Source organism: Chlorocebus sabaeus, chromosome 18 (assembly GCF_047675955.1).
Source record: "Chlorocebus sabaeus isolate Y175 chromosome 18, mChlSab1.0.hap1, whole genome shotgun sequence".
NCBI classification, from domain to species: Eukaryota; Metazoa; Chordata; class Mammalia; order Primates; family Cercopithecidae; genus Chlorocebus; species Chlorocebus sabaeus.
The window spans coordinates 46,235,856-46,256,341 of NC_132921.1; the positions used below are offsets into that span (position 1 = coordinate 46,235,856).

General features: G+C 44.0%; 1 protein-coding gene across 4 annotated transcripts in view; it reads right to left on the bottom strand.

Moving 5' to 3' along the window:
- Positions 1-13,416: 13,416 nt before the first annotated feature.
- The window catches only part of FHOD3 (formin homology 2 domain containing 3), a 519,848-nt gene continuing 512,778 nt past the window's right edge, over positions 13,417-20,486 (bottom strand). For all 4 annotated transcript variants that reach the window (XM_073006355.1, XM_073006354.1, XM_073006353.1 and 1 more), the window contains one exon: positions 13,417-14,026. In XM_073006355.1, coding sequence (XP_072862456.1) covers positions 13,944-14,026 — 83 coding nt within the window. In that variant the 3' untranslated portion in view covers positions 13,417-13,943. The remainder of the gene's footprint in view (positions 14,027-20,486) is intronic.

The following is a 20,486-nucleotide window of genomic DNA, read 5'->3' on the forward strand; positions in this document are numbered from 1 at the left end:
CCCACTTACTCAGCTGTAGATATAAGATGCTTACTTTGTACTCACTCTGAATCTCTTTGAGCTCTGACACATCATGGGTCCAGTGGAGTTCTCTGCTCACAGGGGATCACAAAGGCTACATGTGAATGGGGCAGTAAGGAACACTGGATATGTGTTGCACATGTCTCCTCCACTCATGCATGTATTCTGTTGTCCCATCAGACTTCACTTACAGAACACAGGTTCAAAGATAAAGTAGGGCCAGAAGAGCACTAAATTAAGTGTGAGGCCCTTCTGAGTATGGGCCCTGTGTGACTGCACAGGTCGCCCACCCATGAAGCTGGCCCTGGTAAAGGAGGAAGGGAGAACTTCTGGCAAAAGACCCAACAACAGGAGGTTGAGTGGGTTAAATTGGGAAAAAATACCCATGAAATTTATGTTTTGAAACTAATGCTATTAAAATGGAAATGGGCTGTATTATAAATCAACTGCCCAGGAAAAAGACAGTATGCTGCAGTCACAAAATGAGAATAAATGGCAGAATGCCTCATGATGCATCGATGTAGTTAAGATTGTACATAAAGTGCTACATCATCATGCTGCTGGCAGGGAAGTAACCAAGCCAAAGATAGGAATGAAAAGGGGCAGCCTGCACCTGATAATCCACAGAATCTAGCCCTTAAAGCTGACATGCACCAGTGCCACTAGAATCATGTGTAGAAAGTAAGATACCCAGATTCCCCTCCAGACCTACTAAATCAAAATTGCCAGGAAAGGGTCCAGCCATCAAGATTTTTAATCAACTGAAGTGGTGACAGTGATGCTCACCAAGTCTGAAATTTGTTACTTAATGGGTCTGGGTGGTTTTGCTTTTACTGCATGAAGAATAATTCAAAATCTGTCTTTATTCCAGTAAAGCATATATAATGACTAGAATAGAAGGACCAAGGGACCTTTATAGTTTCTGCATAAATGCACGTATTTTTCTAAACCTTTTATTATGGAGAGTTTTTAATGTTTACAAAGATAGAAGAGCATAATGAATCCCCCTGTATCCATCATCCAGTTTCATCAATTATCAACTCATGACTGGGCATGCCGTAGGTAGACCCATATTTACTCCTTCGGTGTTGTTTAAATAATTCTGTTCAATTTATCTATTGGTTTTTACACAACACTGCTTTATGTTTTAGCAATTGCTCCATAAGTTTTTTCTCTCCAGTAGCCACTCCCAGAGTCCCTGGTAGCTTTATTTGTCCAGTAAAGTCTGGCTCCTTCATTACAGTTGATTGGACACCAGGTGGGTTTCCAATCCAAGTTGACTGTGCTCTTACCTGTGGGATCTTGAGATGAATTTGCCTATTTCTTTTCTTTTCTTTTCTTTTTTTTTTTTTTTTCTGGAAACAGGGTCTCACTCTGTTGCCCAGGCTGGAGTGCAGTGGGGCAATCATGGCTCACTGCAGCCTTGACTTCCTGGGCTCAAGCAGTCCTCCCACCTCAGTTTCTCAAGTACCTGGGACCAGAGGCATACACCACCTGATTAATTTTTTATTATCATTTATAGTGATGCAGTCTCCCCATGTTGCCCAGACTCGTCTCAAATTCCTGGGCTCAAGCAATCCTCCCACCTCAGCTTCCCAAAATGCTGGGATTAAAGGCATGAGCCACCACACCAAGCCAGATTTCCTTCTTTGGCTTAAGCAACCAGACTGGATTCTGTTTTTCCAGCCATGCATTATCTTGTTAATACATATGACCTCCATTATGGAGTTAACTGTGACCATTAAAAGAGCTAATATGTAGTTGAGAATTCAGAAAGGTTAGCTCCTCTTTTGCCCCTTCTTTTATAATGTTATCCTAACCTTTGTTTCCAGCCATTGACTTTCTATATTACCTATCTGGCCCTGCTCTCCTGAACCACTCACTCCAAAACTCCAGCTTGGTCTCTTCCTGTGCCTTTACACCTAGAGTTTCCTCCCAAGGTCCAGCTGCAGTCCACCTCCACCTCAGAGGCCTCTGGGAAGCCCTAGCCCACAAGGAGAACCCTCCTTAAGGTGAAGTGCTTCATGCCAGTACCACTTAATTAACTTTTGGTCACCTTGCCTATGTCCTCTGTGTCTTCAGTGTTGAGATGGTATATTAATCCATTCTCACATTGCTATAAAGAACTGCCTAAAGCTGGGTAATTTATTAAGAAGAGAGGTTTAATTGACTTGAAGTTCTGCAGGCTATACAAGAAGCACAGCTGGGGAGGCCTCAGGAAACTTACAATCATGGCAGAAGGCGAAGAGGAAGCAGGCACGTCTTACATGGCTAGAGGAGGAGGAAGAGAGTGAATGGGGAGGTGCTACACACTATTAAGCACCCAGACCTCATGAGAACTCACTATCATAAGAATGGCAAGGCGGAAATCACCCCCATGATTCAATCACCTCCCACCAGACCCCTCCTCCAACACTGGGGATTACAATTTGACATGAGATTTGGGCAGGGACACAAATCCAGACCATATCAGATAGGGACTTTATGTTACTCTAGAAAATCCATTGCTACTTAGTATGGAACCCCGTGAACCATTAATAAACCCAAAATCAGTTAATACATAATCTTGTGCTAAATCAAGAACTGCTTCATACTTCAGGATAGACTAGTAGAACAGACAACAAGCAAAATTGAGAAAAAAAAAAAAAAAGTAAAAATGCTGTTAATTTAAATGTTTATGCAAATTATAAAAAGACAGTCACTACTTTAAAGGCAGGATACCTTAGTTCAGCCCACAGACCATCCCTGTCATAAAACTGTGCCATAATGAAAGATGTTAGCAATGTTCCAATGTCTTGGCATCCAAACATTGTCTCCCAAACTGCCTCTTGCCACTCACTAGCTGTGGCTCAAAACTCTTATATGACAGTGTACCTTTGTGGTTCTGAAAATGGGATCTTTGTCATCTCACATCCTTATGTTCCCTATAGCTCTTAGCACCCAGACCTTGTCCAATACCATCCTTGATAAATGTAGCGAGCATTATGAAAGAAACCATCTATCTGGATGATTTCAGTATCCAACCAACTACACAGTCTCACATGGATAAAATATTTTTTAAACAGAATTCCCAGGTGACAAGGGTGAAATGCAGTAGTGAAGACCAGCCACAGTGTGACATGGTGAAAACACATACCACCACCACAATAACTGAAATGCTGCTTTTTAAAGCATTATTGTAAGGTGGATTTAGCTGTTAAAGATGTGCATTCTGCCATGGCATGTATTATAATCACAGGGTTATACTCACAGGTCTGATGTGGACTCTGCTGAGGAGAGATTGCATCTTGTAGGTGGGATATGTCAAGAGAGGAGTGTATATTTGATAGTATTGACTTCACATAGAATTCTCCTTTGTGGATAAGAATTCCCAAGACTCAGAACACAATGTAGGCAGAGGGTGGACATAGTGTATTAGTCCATTTTCACGCTGCTGATAAAGACATACCCAAGACTGGGTAATTTTTTAAGAAAAAGGTTTAATGGACTCACAGTTCCACGTGGCTGGGGACGCCTCACAATCATGGTAGAAGGCAAAAGGCACATCTTACATGGTGGCAGGCAAAGAGAGAATGAGAGCCAAGTGAAAGGGGAAACCCCTTATAAAATCATCAGATCTTGTGAGACTTATTCACTACCACAAGAACAGTATGGCGGAAACCACCCACATGATTCAATTATCTCCCACTGGGTCCCTCCCACAACATACGGGAATTATGGGAGCTACAATTCAATGTGAGATTTGGCTAGGGACACAGCCAAACCATATCACATAGTTTCTTAGACATTGTTTCATGTGCTTGATGGAGGAAACTGCAGTCCAAAGCAATTTTATACAAAACTAAGTTTAACTTAAGAACTTCCTGTGTATAAAAGGAATAAATAGCAATAAAGTACATATAAAGGTATGTATTCTCTCAGACCTGTGCTAATACATAGCCATAAACTAAAATAAAAATTTAAAATTCGTTCCTCAATCTCCAGCCACATTTTAAGTATTCAGTAATCACATATGTCTAGTGGCTACAATATTAGATAGTTATATATAGAACATTTCCATCATCACAGAACGTTACACTGGGCAGCCCTAGTTAGAGCAAGCATGGCTTGTTTTATATTATAATTTTCAGAATAACTCTGAAAATTCAGAAAAGCCATTTTATACTATGCTATAGTCAACAAAGAATAAGGATATTTACCTAATCTTAAGACTTTTTTTTTTTTTTTTTTTACCTAAAACACAACATCCGTTTCTACTTCACATATTACTTTTGCAGCCCGTGGCTCATAGGAAAAGCCAAGGATGAGTTAGCCTGCTGCTACCCATTTTAGCTGCAGAGTGGGCTGTGCAGGTTCTGAGCTTTCCCTATGTGATAGTCAAAGACCCCAAGGCAGCCCCAGCCTCCCTAGGTCTCTGCACAGTCTCCAGTATGGAAAGCTGGGGGAAAGTAAGGAGCAGGTTCTAGGTCTTCAGGATTTTCTTCATCTTAAAGCAGCTCATTTCCTTTGCCCTCCTAGGGAGCAGAGAGGGCTAGGTTTGGGATCATCCTCCTAGCCTCAGAAATAATTGTTCAAGAAATAATATTTCTCACAGAAAGGATAAATGCTTGAGGGGATGGATACCCCATCTTCCATGATTTGATTATTACACATTGCATGCCTGTTATCAAAATATCTCATATATACACCTACTATGTACCCACAAAAATTTAAAATTTAAAATTAAAAAAAAAAAAAACATGTTTTGAGGTAACTGGTACTCCCCTGAAGACCAGCTAGGTTAATTTTTCTTCCCCAGCATAAAGACTAGAAAAGAATATGTCCCTAGGGCAGGGACACAAACAGCCTGAGCATAGTTGAGTGTAAAGGAGAAACCCCATCCTTCAAGCAAAAGCTTTAAGTGTGGAACACATTAAGGACAAGATTAAACCTCTGGAAAAACAGCTCACCTTTACCAAGGACCCAGCGCCCAGCTTTATACTTTTCAACTTTATTTTGAAAACAAGGCCATCTCATGGGATAGAGACGACGATATGGGTGGTACTTGAGGGTTTAAGTGCCTGGTGGTTCCAGGCCACATCTGCTACCACAGGTGGTTCTAGATCCTGGCTACATAGGTTCTGGGACATGACGCTGGGGCTCTAGAATGTATGTTTATTGAGCAACTCAGTGTTCATCAGAAAAACTCAATTTTCCTTTGAAAATTAGATTCTAAAATAGATGGCTGTGGCCTTAATAACTATCTTCACAAATCAGGTTTTTAGGCCATTAAAAAATGGTAATCCATCTTCAATATATCAGAAACAGAATTCAAGCACAAGACAAATTCAAAAATCTGTCTTACATTTGTTCACAAACACAAGTCCATATAGTTTAATTTAACCCAACAGTTAGTGAACTTCTATATGTGTATATACATGCGCGCACACACACACACACACACACGTTGATTGATCAATAGACAGATAGGTTGAGAAAGTTCTAAACTACCACAACCCTTAGAATTTCAGGCAATTTTTTCTTCCAAAGACGTGATTTTTTCATACCACCTGCTGATAGAGGGACAGCTAGCTGAATTAGAGCTCATTTCCTTCTATTGAAGCCGCATTTCTGAGGATGTGTTGCATCTCTGTGAATGAGCTCCTTTATTCTCACGACATTCCTATCCTAATCGGATGCCTAATCATCTAAGCCAAGAAGCCTCTGAAGTTGACTGAATTGCTCTATTCTGTAGCCAGTTTACCACCTGCTGCTGTGTGCTGAGTTCCAGTAAAATCACCTTGTGTAAATAAGTGTATCATCAAGGATCCCTCTTTTCAGGGACTGGATAAAATGGCTGCAAGAACTGTCCTAGGCAGCCAACTCTTCCTGTATAACTACCACATTTTTATTCAGTTCTTATTTGAAAATTGGAATTTTAAAAACTATAATTATTCCCTTGAGTACATGACAAGTGTTTTTTGGAAAGGCAACTTTATCTATTTCCTAGCCCATTGCCCTGCCCAAAAGCATCTGGCTGTTCCCCAATGGGATTACCCTCCCCAAAGAGCAGTGAGGGCTTAAAAGCATTTTTAGGCAGGTACTATTAGGGGTGGAGTCTCTCTCTGAAGGGAAACAAAATTTCTGGTTAGTTTTCTTAAAGAGAAAAAGCCAAATCCTCTGCTTAGCTGGGCCAACGGAATAGTCCACGTACTGCAGTGACCTCTCATCGTTCAGGAAAACTGCTGCTGACACAGAGGAACACAAGGCCCCCTATTACCTGGTGGCTGATTTAATGTGCTACCTGTAACACGATATGCATGACTCTGGAATATCTGAAAACTCTGAACCAAGACCCACGTATTCCTATTTCCACCTACACCAGATAACTTACAATATCAAAATGAATAGAAGAAAATGTGTTCACTGGAAACTGGCTGTTGAGTCCCTCCAGTGGGAACTGAGGAGCTGTGTCTCTGCAGGCATGGGGACTGGCCACAAGCAAAGAGCCAGTGGCACGAAGCCCTGGAGCTGCAGTGTGTGCAGCAGGCACCAATCCAACGGCATGGGAACAGCAGTGTTGCAATCATTCCTCAGGGCAAGAATGTGCTATTTTTCACCGTTAGGTGTTGCTTCTGAGAACTACAAATAAAACTCTCCAAAAAAGCGAACAGACTCTCTGTTGGCCAAGGGGACTCTAGAGAGCCTTACAAACTGAGTTCCTGACCATAACAGGATGGGAAGTCAGACACACCTCATCATACCCCCTCACTTTTGTGGTTTTAGACACAACAACTGATCAGCATTGATTTTAAAATAGACATCATAAGACTGATGGAACAACTCTGAAAATAAGATACCAAATAATAAACAGGACCTAAGGCCATGTCAGCCAAGGGTTAAGTCATGCACCCTCCCTACACTTAAAGAATAAAACAATTGGCCGGGCGCAGTGGCTCAGGCCTGTAATCCCAGCACTTCGGGAGGCTGAGGCAGGTGGATCACAAGGTCAGGAGATCAAGACCATCCCAGCTAAGATGGTGAAACCCTGTCTCTACTAAAAACACAAACAAATTAGCCTGGCGTGGTGGTGGGCACCTGTAGTCCCAGCTACTCAGGAGGCTGAGGCAGGAGAATGGCTTGAACCTGGGAGGCAGAGGTTACAGTGAGCCGAGATTGCGCCACTGCACTCTAGCCTGGGTGACAGAGCACCACCAGACGCTAACTGACCCCTTATTCTATCAGCCATAACTATGCTTTGATTTGACAAGACATTTATTTCTGTAACTTTCTCTTGGTAAAAGACCACCAACCATGGACTGGTCCTGGCCAGTTTCACAGAAGCAGCACATTTGAGTGCCTTCGTGTCTCTGCTTCACCTTTTGATGTATAGGGCTTAATTGTAATACATTTAAAAGTCTCCACCCCTAAGTGAACATGGTCCATATGTAACACGGGTTTATTCAGTACATATGCATTAGGACCACCTTCGTGAATATTCATAGCTTCTCCTGTAACTGTTGAGTATGTATACTTGGCCAACCCATTCAGCATAAATCCCTGTTCTACCCTCCTCTCCCTCAAAGTGCCTGTCTTTTGGTTGACCCTTTATAAGAAATAGTTTCCTCTCCAGAGTTACAGATCCTATGATTCTTTTTGTTGACACTTCTAATTATCCAACCTATTTAATTTTCCTGTACATATAATGCTGTAGTTTTAAATGTCAAAACATTCTGGAATCATTGTCACTAATCCAGTAATTAGGAACAGTCTCTATTGTCAACAACTGAACTGTGTTTGAACTACAAATTCCCCAAAATCCTAAATCTTAACTTCCTCAAGTGGATCCTCTTAAACAAAAATTATTCTTAAAGACATTAAGTAGTGCTTATTAGGAGAATAAAATGGGCTTGGTTCTCCCTCGGGCAAGTCTCAGCAATCCAAATAACCTCTCACCATATCCATTCACCAATCAGAGTGGGAATGACTCTATCATCAAAGCATAAAAAAATATTTTCTACTTCTGAACCTTTCCAACTGGTGCTGAACCTACATAGATGGAGCAATGGCTGGATGTCGGATAGATTACCAATTAAGTATAATTGATGTGAAATTTGTACATGATTGCCAACTTTGAACAAAATTTTCAGTGTTCAGGAATTTTTTTTTTTTTTTTTTTGAGACAGAGTTTCGCTCTTGTTACCCAGATTAGAGTGCAATGGCGCGATCTCAGCTCACTGCAACTTCCACCTCCCCGGTTCAAGCGATTCTCCTGTCTCAGCCTCCTGAGTAGCTAGGATTACAGGCACATGCCACCACGCCCAGCTAATTTTTGTATTTTTAGTAGAGATGGGGTTTCATCATATTGTTCAGGCTGGTCTCGAACTCCTGACCTCAGGTGATCTGCCCACCCTGACCTCCCAAAGTGCTGGGATTACAGGCGTGAGCCACCGCGCCTGGCCAGGAAAGTTTTAAGGTACAGTGCTTCCACCCTGTACATGACTAGGCCTCCAGGACTGTTCAGCTTGGTCAAGGTAGGACTGGCTGGCTCCCCACCCACCAGGCCCACCCCAGTTCAGACTGGGCTGCATATTTTGTGCCCCAAAGCATAGCTGACTATTGATATTCAACTAGCAGCTGTCTTAAGATTTCTAAAAGAACAAGAAAATAACCAGGTACTAGTGAGACAAGCCAGGATATATCACTTCTTATCGTCTGTCCTTGGAGAGTTATTCAGTATGTCTCATCCTCAGTTTCTTTATATGAAAAATGAAAATGCAGAGTGGCTATAAGGATTCTATTAAATAATACATTATGAAGTGCTCACACAGAGATGCCTTCAATAAATAACATTTTAGCTATTTTTAGAAATCACTCAGAAAGTCCATTTTCCCTCCACAAATTGTCTAGCAAACACAACTGATTTTTCTACCAAATAGACCACCTTTCTTGACAAACTGAATGGTGCATTTTAATATCATATACCTTCACTGCATTTGCAAAGGCACTTCATCCCCTATCTTAGGCAATTTGGTGTTACTTGTACTTCTCTGATAAAATTATTTCTGATTTTAAAAATCTAGATATGGCTACAGAGTGGTAGATGAATTAAAATTTTAATTTCAGTAGATGACTCCTTCCCAGGCCCCAGGAAAGGGCCCTAAGGGGAAGGACCATGACTCTCCTTTTTCCCAGATGAATCCCAAGTGCCTGGCGCACAGTTACCTCCGTAACGGGCGCACAGTGCACATTTGGGGTGGTTGTATTTTTTCTTAGAGGATACCGTGAGGAATCACCACAAACTTGGTTGGTTTAGAACAACAGAAATTAATTTTGTCATATTTCTGGAGGCTAGTGGTTCAATATTAGTTTTATTGAGCCAAAATCAAGGTGTCGAGCGGGCTGTGCTGTTCCTGGAGGCTCCAGGGCAGCACCTGTTCCTTGCCTTTACAGCTGTTCCTTGCTTTTCACCACTCTTAGTGGCTGCCAGCATTTCATGGTTTGTGGCCAGGTCACTCCAGTCTCAACACCTGTCTTCACGTTGCCTTTAGTGTATCAAATCTCACTCTGCCTTTCTCTTATAAGGATACTCATCACTGAGTTTAGGGAACACCCGGATGATCCAAGATAATCCCCATATATCAGGATCCTTAATTTAATCACATTTGCAAAGACCTTCCTCAGAAGGTAACATTTCTAGGTTCCAGGGATTAGGACCTGCTACTGTTAGATGGCCGTCATTCAACCTGTTACAGTGGTATTTGGTGATACACCATCTTACGTGTATCCATGAACACAGAAATAGTGGATTTGGGAGCCATGGACAATGTAGAGGCCACTCACAGACCAGGAGCCTAGAAACCAAGTCTCCTACTCCTGGCCCCTGTTTTTCCCCACTGCACTAACAATGGACTTGGAAGAAAACGAAACTGGGTCATCAGCCCTCCAAGGCCCTGTGCACCCTCCCACTCCATCCCCAGATCCTTAAGTTATTTTTTAAACAGAAAGAAAAAAACCTTAATATTCCAAAGAAACCCAAATCCAAACACCTTTGAAAAGTATTTACCTTTTTTTTTCTGGCAGTTTTGTAATTTCAATACATACTAGGACATAGGTGCTAAGACACAGGGGCAAGAACATCTATGGTCATTACCAGGCAGATGAGGAATAGCATCTTATAAGTGTAAGGTACTATTCTCTTTCTTGCTTCTTGAAGGTCTTTTAGAAAAATTTAACATCCTGAATTAAGAATTGCTCATAGAGGCTGTCAGAATGAGTGGCATCAAGAGAGGGGAAACAAGCAATAGGAAACACACCTTAGTTTCACTAAAAACTAATGAACCACTAAGTCTAGCAACACAAACTGATTTTTCTTATCGGCTCTTCTACGCCTTTTTGATGGATCTAGTCCCCCAGTGGGATTTGAATAATCCAAGAGGAAGAGCAGGAATCTGCAGCAGAAGGTTCTAGAGCTCCCAGGACTCACTGGCACACCCTGACTGCTCCTTGATATTTGTAGACAGTTCACCTCTGTCTCAGCATGTCTGTCCTGCCACTGAGCTGGCAGGCATTTCTGTAGGTGAATTAAAAAGAGAGAGGTGGCAAGAGCTGGACTTCCGATGTTCCTCCCATGTTACTGGGGATTTTTCCAACGTTCATTTCATTTCCAAATGTTTAGTGAGGGACTCAGTTGCCACGGCCTCCTGGCTTTCGGGGCAGGCAAGGAAGCAGCAGAGATCTCTGGGCACACAGTGTGAGGGCAGCTGTGCTCAAACATGTCCTAGCTGATCAGTTACCTGATAGTGATTAAAAACCAACTCTGTCTTGGGGAATTATTATTGGGTTTGCAAAGTTCTCAAAAACATCATCTTCAGTCTCTAACTCCCACTCCATCTCCCCCTAACAAAAAGAGAGAGAAAAATACCCAGTGATTTCCATACTATCTTCTCATTAGAATCGGGGGGAAGGAGATGAGAAAATCTTTTAAATGTTCCAAAGTCCAGGCCACCCTTCACACCAATTAAACCACAATCTCTGGTGGAGGGACAGCTCAAAGCACCCAGGTCAGTCCGATGTGTAGACTGGGCTGGGAACCACCACCCTATCTTATTCCCATACTACAGTGGCACTATTCAAGCTGCTGGACCCAATAAAAGAGACCCTATTTACTTAACTGTAAGCAAGAAATTAGTTGACCTTGCTTGCTGCTTCTGAGAACTTTTTGATCCCTAAAACAAAATTAAATTAGCTTTATTCAATCACTTCCTTCTAAATGTGACCTTCCGTTCTAAAGCAACAATTCAGCAGAATACCAAGGACTCTCAGGAGGACATTGACATATCTGTTCACTAAACAGTGTGACAAAAATGCAGCTTTTTTGTCTGTGCATCATTATCTCATGTCATACAAATATTCCAAATCTGCATTCAGTGCCAAGCAATAGGCGAACACTCTCACAAACTATTAAACCATAAGCGGAATATTGGACCTGTTATTTAGAAGCATATGGAAAATGACTATTACTACCCTATGTATTCTTTTCAGTGAGGTGATTAAACTCAACAGTCTATAATGTACAGACCCAGCTCTTGCAAGTTCTAGCCTCCTGGGGTGTTCACATCCATCATGTACTATTTGACAAATGTCTGCTTCAACAAGCTCCCTGTCTCCATAAGAGGGGTTAGAGCAGCGAGGGGAACACAGGCACAGAGGCCTATGGGGAAAATATATTATCTTTGGCTTTTTAAGCAATGCTACTGCACACTGTCTATAAATCACATATCCCCAGATTCAGGAATGCAGACTCACAGAGGCTTTTTTTTTTTTTTTTTGTAGACAGAGTCTCACTATGTCACCAGCTGGAGTGCAGTGGTGTGATTCTACAACCTCTGACTCCCTGGTTCCAACAATTCTCCTGCTTCAGCCTCCTGAGTGGCTGGGATTATAGGCATGCGCCACCACACCCGGCTAATTTTTGTACTTTTAGTAGAGACGGGGTTTCACCATGTTGCCCAGGATGGTCTCGATCTCCTGACCTCGTGATCCACCTGCCTTGGCCTCCCAAAGTGCTGGGATTACAGGTGTGAGCCACTGCACCTGGCCTACAGAGGTTTTAAAAGTGGGACAAAGATGGAATTAGTGACCTGATGATTTTTCAGCCCCTCAAAATACCTGCTGCAATGGTTTACCTTTCCCTGTTTTCAGAGGCAGAGTTTCCTCATAGGGGACCATGTGACCCCAGGCCAAGGGGCTTGTGGAGGGTATGACCACCACCTGGGCCTCAGCCCCCTCAGTATTGCTCTACAGTTGCTTAGAGCCTCTCCTGGTGCCTTCCCCTCTGATCTTAGCTGTTGATGACCTGCACTTGAGAAGCATACATAGTCATGTGCCACAGAGCAGTGATCTGGTTCACTATAGACCACATATATGCCGGTAGTCCTGTAAGATTATAATGGAGATGAAAAATTCCTATCACCAGTGACATTGTACCGTCATAATGTCATAGTGCACTGCAATACTCACGTGTTTGTGGTGATGCTGGTGTAAACAAACCTATTATGCTGCCAGATGTATAAAAGCGCACAGTAATGTCCCAGGCCTTCACATTCACTCACCACTCACCTGCCCAGAGCGGCTTCCAGTTCTGCAAGCTCCATTCATAGTAAGTGCCCTATAGAGGTGCACCTTTTATCTTTGATACTGTATTTTTACTGTACCTTTTCTATGTTTAGGTATATTTACAAACACAAATACCACTATTACAACGGCCTACAGTATTCAGTCAGTCACTTGCTGTATGGATTTGTGACTTAGGAGCAACAGACTGTATCATATGGCCTAGGTACATAATAGGCTGTACCATCTAGGTTTGTGTAAGTATGGTGTATAATATTTGCACAATAATGAAATTGCCTAACAACACATTTCTCAGAACATATCCCCATTGTTAAGTGAGGCATGACTATAATAAGTATGCGATTCTGCGGCTCTCTGTACACAAAGCTTTACATTTCCATTTTGTTTTGGTGATTTAGTAAATTTTTGGAGAAAATGAATTTTGACATAAGAGGCCAGTGAGTGAGTTGTGGAATCGTTCAGATTTGTAAACTGCTACTCTCATTTTTGCTTCCACATCACGATGGGGCAAAAAAAGCCACACAGGTAAGGTGATAGACGTTAGGTTAACAACAGCTAACATGTCCCATAACAAGGACTTAGGCCCAATTATAAAAGGAGTTCCCAAGAGCACACTGTTGAAGCTACTCACTCTATTAACAAAATAGAGCCCAAAGGATCTGAAGGCCATTCCAAGCGAGGGTGCTTCTGATGACACTGAGAAGAGTGTTGCCATTCTGAAGAGGCGAGCCTGCGGAACTGTTTAAGGTCCTGTTCCCAGGAGAATAAAATTTCTCATTATGGCATTAAACTCTATTTATTTAGTATTTGAAACATGGTGTACATTTATGTATTTGTATAAACATTTGGTACATCTAAAATCCACAACTGGTAAACAATCTGTGCTTTCTTTTGTGTACAAGTTTGGGGTTTACATCTGGATATTTTGGTGTTGTGGAGACTCAGTCTGTGAAGCTAATCAGATTGCCTCATATTATCGTAATAACTGTGACAGAAGTGATTTGCTCCTTAAAGGGGCTGTTCCTTGCCCAGAAAAGGTGTCACACTTTGGAACTAATAAAACCGGGTGTCATGGAATCAAGAAAAACACAGCTGACACGATGGAGAAAGCATGTGCAGGGGACTCCTGGAGATCCAAGTCAATGCGTAGCAGGCAACACAAGCCATGGGGTGACACTGGGAATTGAGCTCTCCCTTTTCAAACTGTTGGATGTTAATGTCAAGTCTCCCCAACCCCACCTGGAGAGGTTTCATCCAGCAAGAGCTTGCCTTCTGCTCAGCACACTCCTGGGAGTACCCCATGAGTGTCACAGCTGCAACTCTGAGGTGCCAACCAAGCCCAGGGCTCTGGCTTCTTCCGGGGTCAGGCCGCTCTTCAGGGTTCTTCGCACTGCAGTGGTGGCGCAGGCCGCAGCCAAAGGGATGAGAAGAAAAGGAAGTATGAGCAGCAAGGCACGGGGGCAGTCAAGACCCCAGTCCCCCCTTCTCCCCAGGGACTTCCAGAGAAGCCAGAGGGTTCACACTGCACCTTCCTGCTCTTGCTGAAGTGCCCTGCACTCTGTCTGCCAGGGCAAATGTTTGGGGCTACACAGGCTGGCCTAACAATGCCACAGGTGCTGATCTGGAGGGCCGCGAGGAGTGGTGGGGGCACTTATAAAGAGGAGAGAAAGAAGGGGCTCACCCTCACGAGGCTTCTGAGAAGGGGGTACAAACTGCCCAAGTGCAGAGGGCAGGAGAGACCTCAGCATCTGCCCCGTATGAGGAGTGTATCAGAGCTGGGAAGGTGATTCCAGAGAGGAAAATGCAAGCTCCACTAATATAAATGAGGTGAGGCAACCAGTGCACAGCGAGGGGTTCTGCAAGACCCAGCAACCTCACAAATCCAAGGGAGGACCAGCGATAGCTGGGGACATGCTCAAGAACCATGGCCCCACAGAGCAAGTTCACGAAGCCAGGGCAAGGGGCAGCAGTGAGGACGGATCTCTCCATGAGTACTGTGGGTCTTAGCCTCAACTCATTAAAAGGCCTCTAGAGACAATAATTAAAATAACCAGTGGCTCCTCGAGGAATGGAGGCTAAGGAGCAAACTGCCAAACTTATTCTGGGTAGAATTGGTCACTGTTTTCTATGGAACACACAAGACTCAAGAAGGGCCAATGATCACTCTCACAGGGGGTTGCAGTTGGCAACTGGAGGGATGCTCATACTTAACTGACTTAGAATTGGCTTGTGTTTAGCTTGGCATGATGGTATTCCCATTGTTTAGTATTTCAATTTCAACATCAAAATAAAGGCTGGATAAGGGTGAATGAGGAGGTAGCTGCCTCACCCAAGACAAGTCTTCATTTGAAAGGGTAGCTGATTACATTTTCCTTAATTTACAAATTGTATTTGACCCACTGTGCATTTCTTTAAAGGTCGCACAGGGTTTGGGGTATTCATTTTCAGAAGAGAAACATTATGGATCTGCCTTCACTCTAAATCCCAAATCAGCCAGAGTTCCTGAGATGACCAGGGCAGGCTGTTGATCAAAGTTCAGAGAAAGTAAGCTCCCCTTAATGTCTCCCCATTTCCTTTGACAACTCCCCTCATCCACTCCCCAGAGGCCAGGGCCCACCTCATGCATCTGCAGGCCATACCACGTGGTCTATGCCTCCCCATCATCCCCTAAACAAAGGTTCACTCAGCCTGTGGACAAAAGATCTGAAAGACCTATGTCCATGGCAGAATCAATGGGGACTAATATCTATTATGAAAATAAAGGACTCCTTCTCTTCCAGGAATCAGCACTTGGAACGGGGTCAACATCATATCCATCAGTTGGTCAATCAACAAGTGATTTATTGAGAACTCATTGTGTGCTCAGGATTTAACTCAAACAATCAAAACACTTACAGACATCAAGTATGGATTATTTAGAGAGACATGGGATATGTGGTGAGAGGTTCTCTCAAATCGTGTCACTGCAACTACTGTATTTCCAAGCCTAGCTTTGGGCCCCAGAGCCATCTATCCGTAGCTGTTCTTGCACTAGCTACTACTTCCCCCACCCCTGATCCCTTGGCCTCCAGACTGAATGTCTAGCTCAACAAGACAAAATGCTTGGCTCCTAAGTCTCAGCTGGAGGCAGATTACATTCAACTGAGTAATAGAATTTGTTCTATGGGGCAGCAGTAAAAATACTAGTTTGTATAACCTTTTACATTCTTTAAAGACTCCTTAGAGTGTTTGTTAAAGAAAGATAATTTTAACAACAGTAAGTAAGATAAAATATCTCTCTTGACAAGGAAGACCTCTTGCTGAGACTTCTTAACCAAGATACAAAATACTTCCTAAAGAATTCCATGCTGACTGGGCACAGTGGCTCACACCTGTAATCCTAGCACTTTGGGAGGCTGAGGCAGGTGGATCACTTGAGGTCAGCAGTTTGAGACCAGCATGGTGAAGCTCCATCTCTACTAAAAATACAAAAATTAGCCAGACATGGTGGCACACGTCTCTGTAGTCCCAGCTACTCACAAGGCTGAGGCAGAGAATCTCTTGAACCTGGGAGGTGGAGGTTGCAGTGAGCTGAGATCGTGCCACTGACTCCAGCCTGGGTGACAGAGCGAGGCCCCATCTCAAAAAAAAAAAAAAAAAAAAAAGAAGGAGTTCATGCTGCACTAGCTGGGCATCTTAAATTTCAGCAGCCACAGAAGGTGGTGTGGACATCAGTCTATGAATCTTTGTCCGTTTAGGTATATATTTTGGCCAAATGACTACAGAAGACCCCACAGACATTTTACCCATGAAGGTATTTAAAGATGCTCAACACTTCTGTTTGCACATTTGCTTTAGTCCTGTAACTGCTCAGTTCAGTTGATATAAATATTAATACTTGAATAAGGGCCCTGTCACCTTACAGCTCATGTAACAGTCTTTTAATAGCTTTGGGCATTGGGCCAGCCTATCTGGGACAGGCTCAGGGAACAGAACTAAATGGTACCTGCATGGGCCTTGCTGCCTGACAGCACAGAGCCTGTGCCCTGTCCCTCATGGGTCTACTCATGGTTTGGATATTCCAGACCCCTTGGGACCCTCCTTCACCCTCTGGTCGGGGCTCATGTGTCCTCTGCTGTGAGGGAAAAGCCAACATAGGCTTCATTCCCTTAGCTTACCAGATGTATCCCTGAAAAGCGAGTATTCACGGAAAAGTCTTCCCCATTTTTGAAATCCTACTTTCCATGGACCTCCATGGCAATGTGAAAAATAAATTCTCTTAGATATATGTTAGCCCCTTGGTGTAATGAAAAATACCTTGAGAATCTGAACCCTTCCTTTGTTAGCCAAAGTTAATTCACCTTACCACTTGAAAGACCACGTGAAAAAAAAAGTAATCAGCTGAAATCAGTCTTGCGCCCAATTCAAGTCACGTGCGACAAGGGCACCCTTGGGTGTCTGGTCAACCATCTGTCTGCTGATCAGTTCCTTTGCCAGTCATCAAACATCATGTGCATATGCACCCTGAGCCTCTGCAATGCCAGCCTCTGCGGAGAAAGGCCGGGGCCCGACAGGGATACAGTGTGGGGAGAAACACTCAGGGCAGTAGACCGGGTCCAGACAGGGAGCTGGCTCTCAGAAAGTTTCCAGAAAGCAAAAAAAAGGCTGGGGACATAAGAGAACAAAAGAAGGGGGCCAGAAAACAGGTGCTGGCAAGGTATGATATGGTACACAGCAAACTTCCACAGCAGAAACAACTCTGCCACCCAGTAGAGAGGCTTCTCCAGCACTGCGGCAAGGTGGGCTGGCTGCGGTCTGATGACACCTGGGCCTCTCCCCACTCCTCATTTCTGCTTCCCACTCAAATGCTCCAGCTGAATCAAAGCTGCTCTCCAGCCTTTCCCACGGGACGGCCTCCCCCGAAAGCTCATAACAGAGAACAGACTGGAAATGTTTATCCCTGTCTGTCTCGCAACTCTGCCATAGATGGCATGGGTCACTCTGAAGGCACCAGCAGCCACCCTGCACCCCAGGCCCTGGTGACAGTTCTCACAGTATCAGTGATGGTGGAAGAATCTGATGCGGGGTGCCTCTGCTGCCAGCACACAGCACAGGACTGTCTGGGAACTTAGGAAGAAAATACCCAAGTTCTTTTTCTTCCTCTCTAGAAATGAAAACATTAAAAAATCCCACAAAGGGTTCGCAGGTGATTCTACTAAGATGAGTCGAATCCGAGAACAATGGCAATGGCAGCCGCCATTTACTGAGTGTTTACATGGGTTGTTCCACCTAATCTTTATAGAAACACTATGAGATGCGAACTCTTGTTTTATCTTCAGTAAGCAAGCAAACCCGGACCAGAGAACCTGGTCACCGGCCCGCAGGCTCACAAGTAAGTGGTAGAGAAGGGTGTGAGCCGACTTTGGATTACAGCCCACATTGGAAACAGCTGTGCACTGCCGATGCTTGGCAGGACCGTTCCTGACCATCTTTCACATCAACAGGAAATCGACCCAACTTTACTTTCAGGTGACAGAAATCCATCTGTGCACTTTCACCTTTGCAGCACTGACAGATGTTATTTCTGGGTTTTTTTGCACATAACTGTCAAGTGTAATTTGAAAATCAGTTTTTTGGGTTTTTTTTAATCCCTAAGATCCCAAAGATTTTCTACCAGGTATACTGGGAGCAATGTGTCTAGGATTCTAGTTGACTAATATCAGAACTTAAAGATGCCTTAAATGTCCATGTCTTGTGGCTGGGAGGTCCCTGGCTCGGCCACTGTTCACACCATCCATTCACGCCCTCCTTGTTCTGAGTGGAGGTAAAATGGTAGGGCCAGATGTGCTCCCTGGGACTTCCTTTTTTTTCCACATAAAATCCTGTCCATCATATGCACAGCTTCCCAAACGGAAAGACATTCTACAAAATAACTGACCGGTACTTTTCAAAAATACCAAGGTCACAAACTATCCCTACAGATTAGAGGAGACTAAGCAGACATGAGGGCTAAATGCAATGTGGAATCCTGGGTAGGATCATGGAGCAAAAATAGGACCTTCGTGGAGAAACTGGTGAAATCTGAATAAAGCCTACAGTTCGGTTAATAGTACTGTACCAAAAATTGTCCTACTGTTTTTGTAACTGTTCTGTAAGTCTAATATTTTTTCAGAATAAAAAGTTGAAGCAATAAAACCCAGGACAACAACAAAAAGCAGACATTCCCAAATCTAGTTGACTGAAATTCAATTTCTTGGACTCACCAGGAGTCTCTGGGAGAGGTTCAGGCACTGCATCAGGCACCTTCCCTGGGTAACCAGATGACCAGGTTTGGGGCCCCTGACTTAAATCACTGTCATCTGGATGCAGGAAAAGGTGGGGTTTTCAGGACAGTGACAGTCTGTGGTGACAAGGTTGAAGTCTCCTAGTTCCATCTAACCCAAAATGAAGTTCACTCAGGCTGAGATGGCACTCAAATACTCGTTCTGCCGTCACTGGTCTGGCTGTGGCTTCCTTGGCCTTGCAGAGCCCAGCCCATGCCCTCCTCCTGTACCTGTGGCTACATTAGCATCCTGTACTCCTGAAGAGTCTTTTTGGTTCCTAGGTAGGAATGGAACAGAAAGCTGTCGGGTAAAGTGTAAGCACCAACTGCCTCCTACTGTGAGTCATGTTGGGGGTGGGCAAAGGGAGAGTTTGGCCTGAAAGGAAAAATAAGTTCTGCCCATTGTTTTCTGGGAGAATCTACCTTAACTAAGGATAGAAAGGAAAGGCAGCTCAGAAAACTACAGACTCAGAGTTTTCCACAATATTTTAAGTTCTGGGCAGGACAAAACTGCCTTTCCCCTTCCCAGATTGAGAGTGTCAGCCCTCTGCCTGGGGTATCTCAACAGTGCTGGCCAAGTGCTATGGCTGACAATGCAGCCTTTATGTGCGCAGGCGCAAACATTCTGGGGGTAAAAAGTGGTGAGGATCGGTCTGGGCTACTAACTGCAGCAGGCCAGAGTGAAGTGGACGGTGTGGTGGGGAGTGAGGTGGGTGAAAGGAGCAGACAGTTGGGTCAGGATGTACACAGCAGACCCTAAGCACCTTTAAGCAGCAAAGAATTCACATCAGCAACCTGTCCCTTGGGCAGCAGTGAGACACAGCCTGGAAGGGAAGAAAGGTGGTGGGAACCTGTCATAGATGCCTCACTTAACCCCACAACCGCCCTGGGAAGCTGGCACTACTGCCTTCATCGTACAAAAGATGACTGATACTCGGTAAGGCCAAGTCGCTCACGTGAGACCCAGGCCCCATCCCTGCTGTGGGCATGTGTGCATTCCTGAGCATGGAAATGGATTCCATTTGAACTTGGAGTAAAATGTTTCAAATCGTGCAGGTGATCTCTAGCCTGTGAAATGGCTGATGCAGCTTACCTCGGGTGGCCCCCTCCCCGCCCCCACTGCCCAGAGTCTACCCGAGGATCTCCAGTAGCACCTAATTATTTCTAGAGCTGATTAAAGATGGACTGGCTCCTCCTGTAAAGACAGCGGAGGGTCTGTTATTTTTACTCAGCAAAAATGATGAAATACTGTAACATCCATCGGTCAGGTGCATGACACCTCCCTGAGTACCACCTTGGGAACCCTATGCCTCCCCTCAAAAAGGCTCCCAGAGGCAGGAAAGACAGGTTATTGGATTCGCCCTTTTATTGCTCCTTCATCCTTTTGAACCTGGCACTCAGACGGACACTGCCGGGGCGACTTATAGACAAACCTCCTCTTTAATGTGCCAGTTCCCCTTGTTTGGGAGGCTGATTTGTCTAAAAGTGAAACCACCAGAGAGCCATGTAATGCAGTGAAACACTTCAAAACTCTTCCTGCATCCGCCTC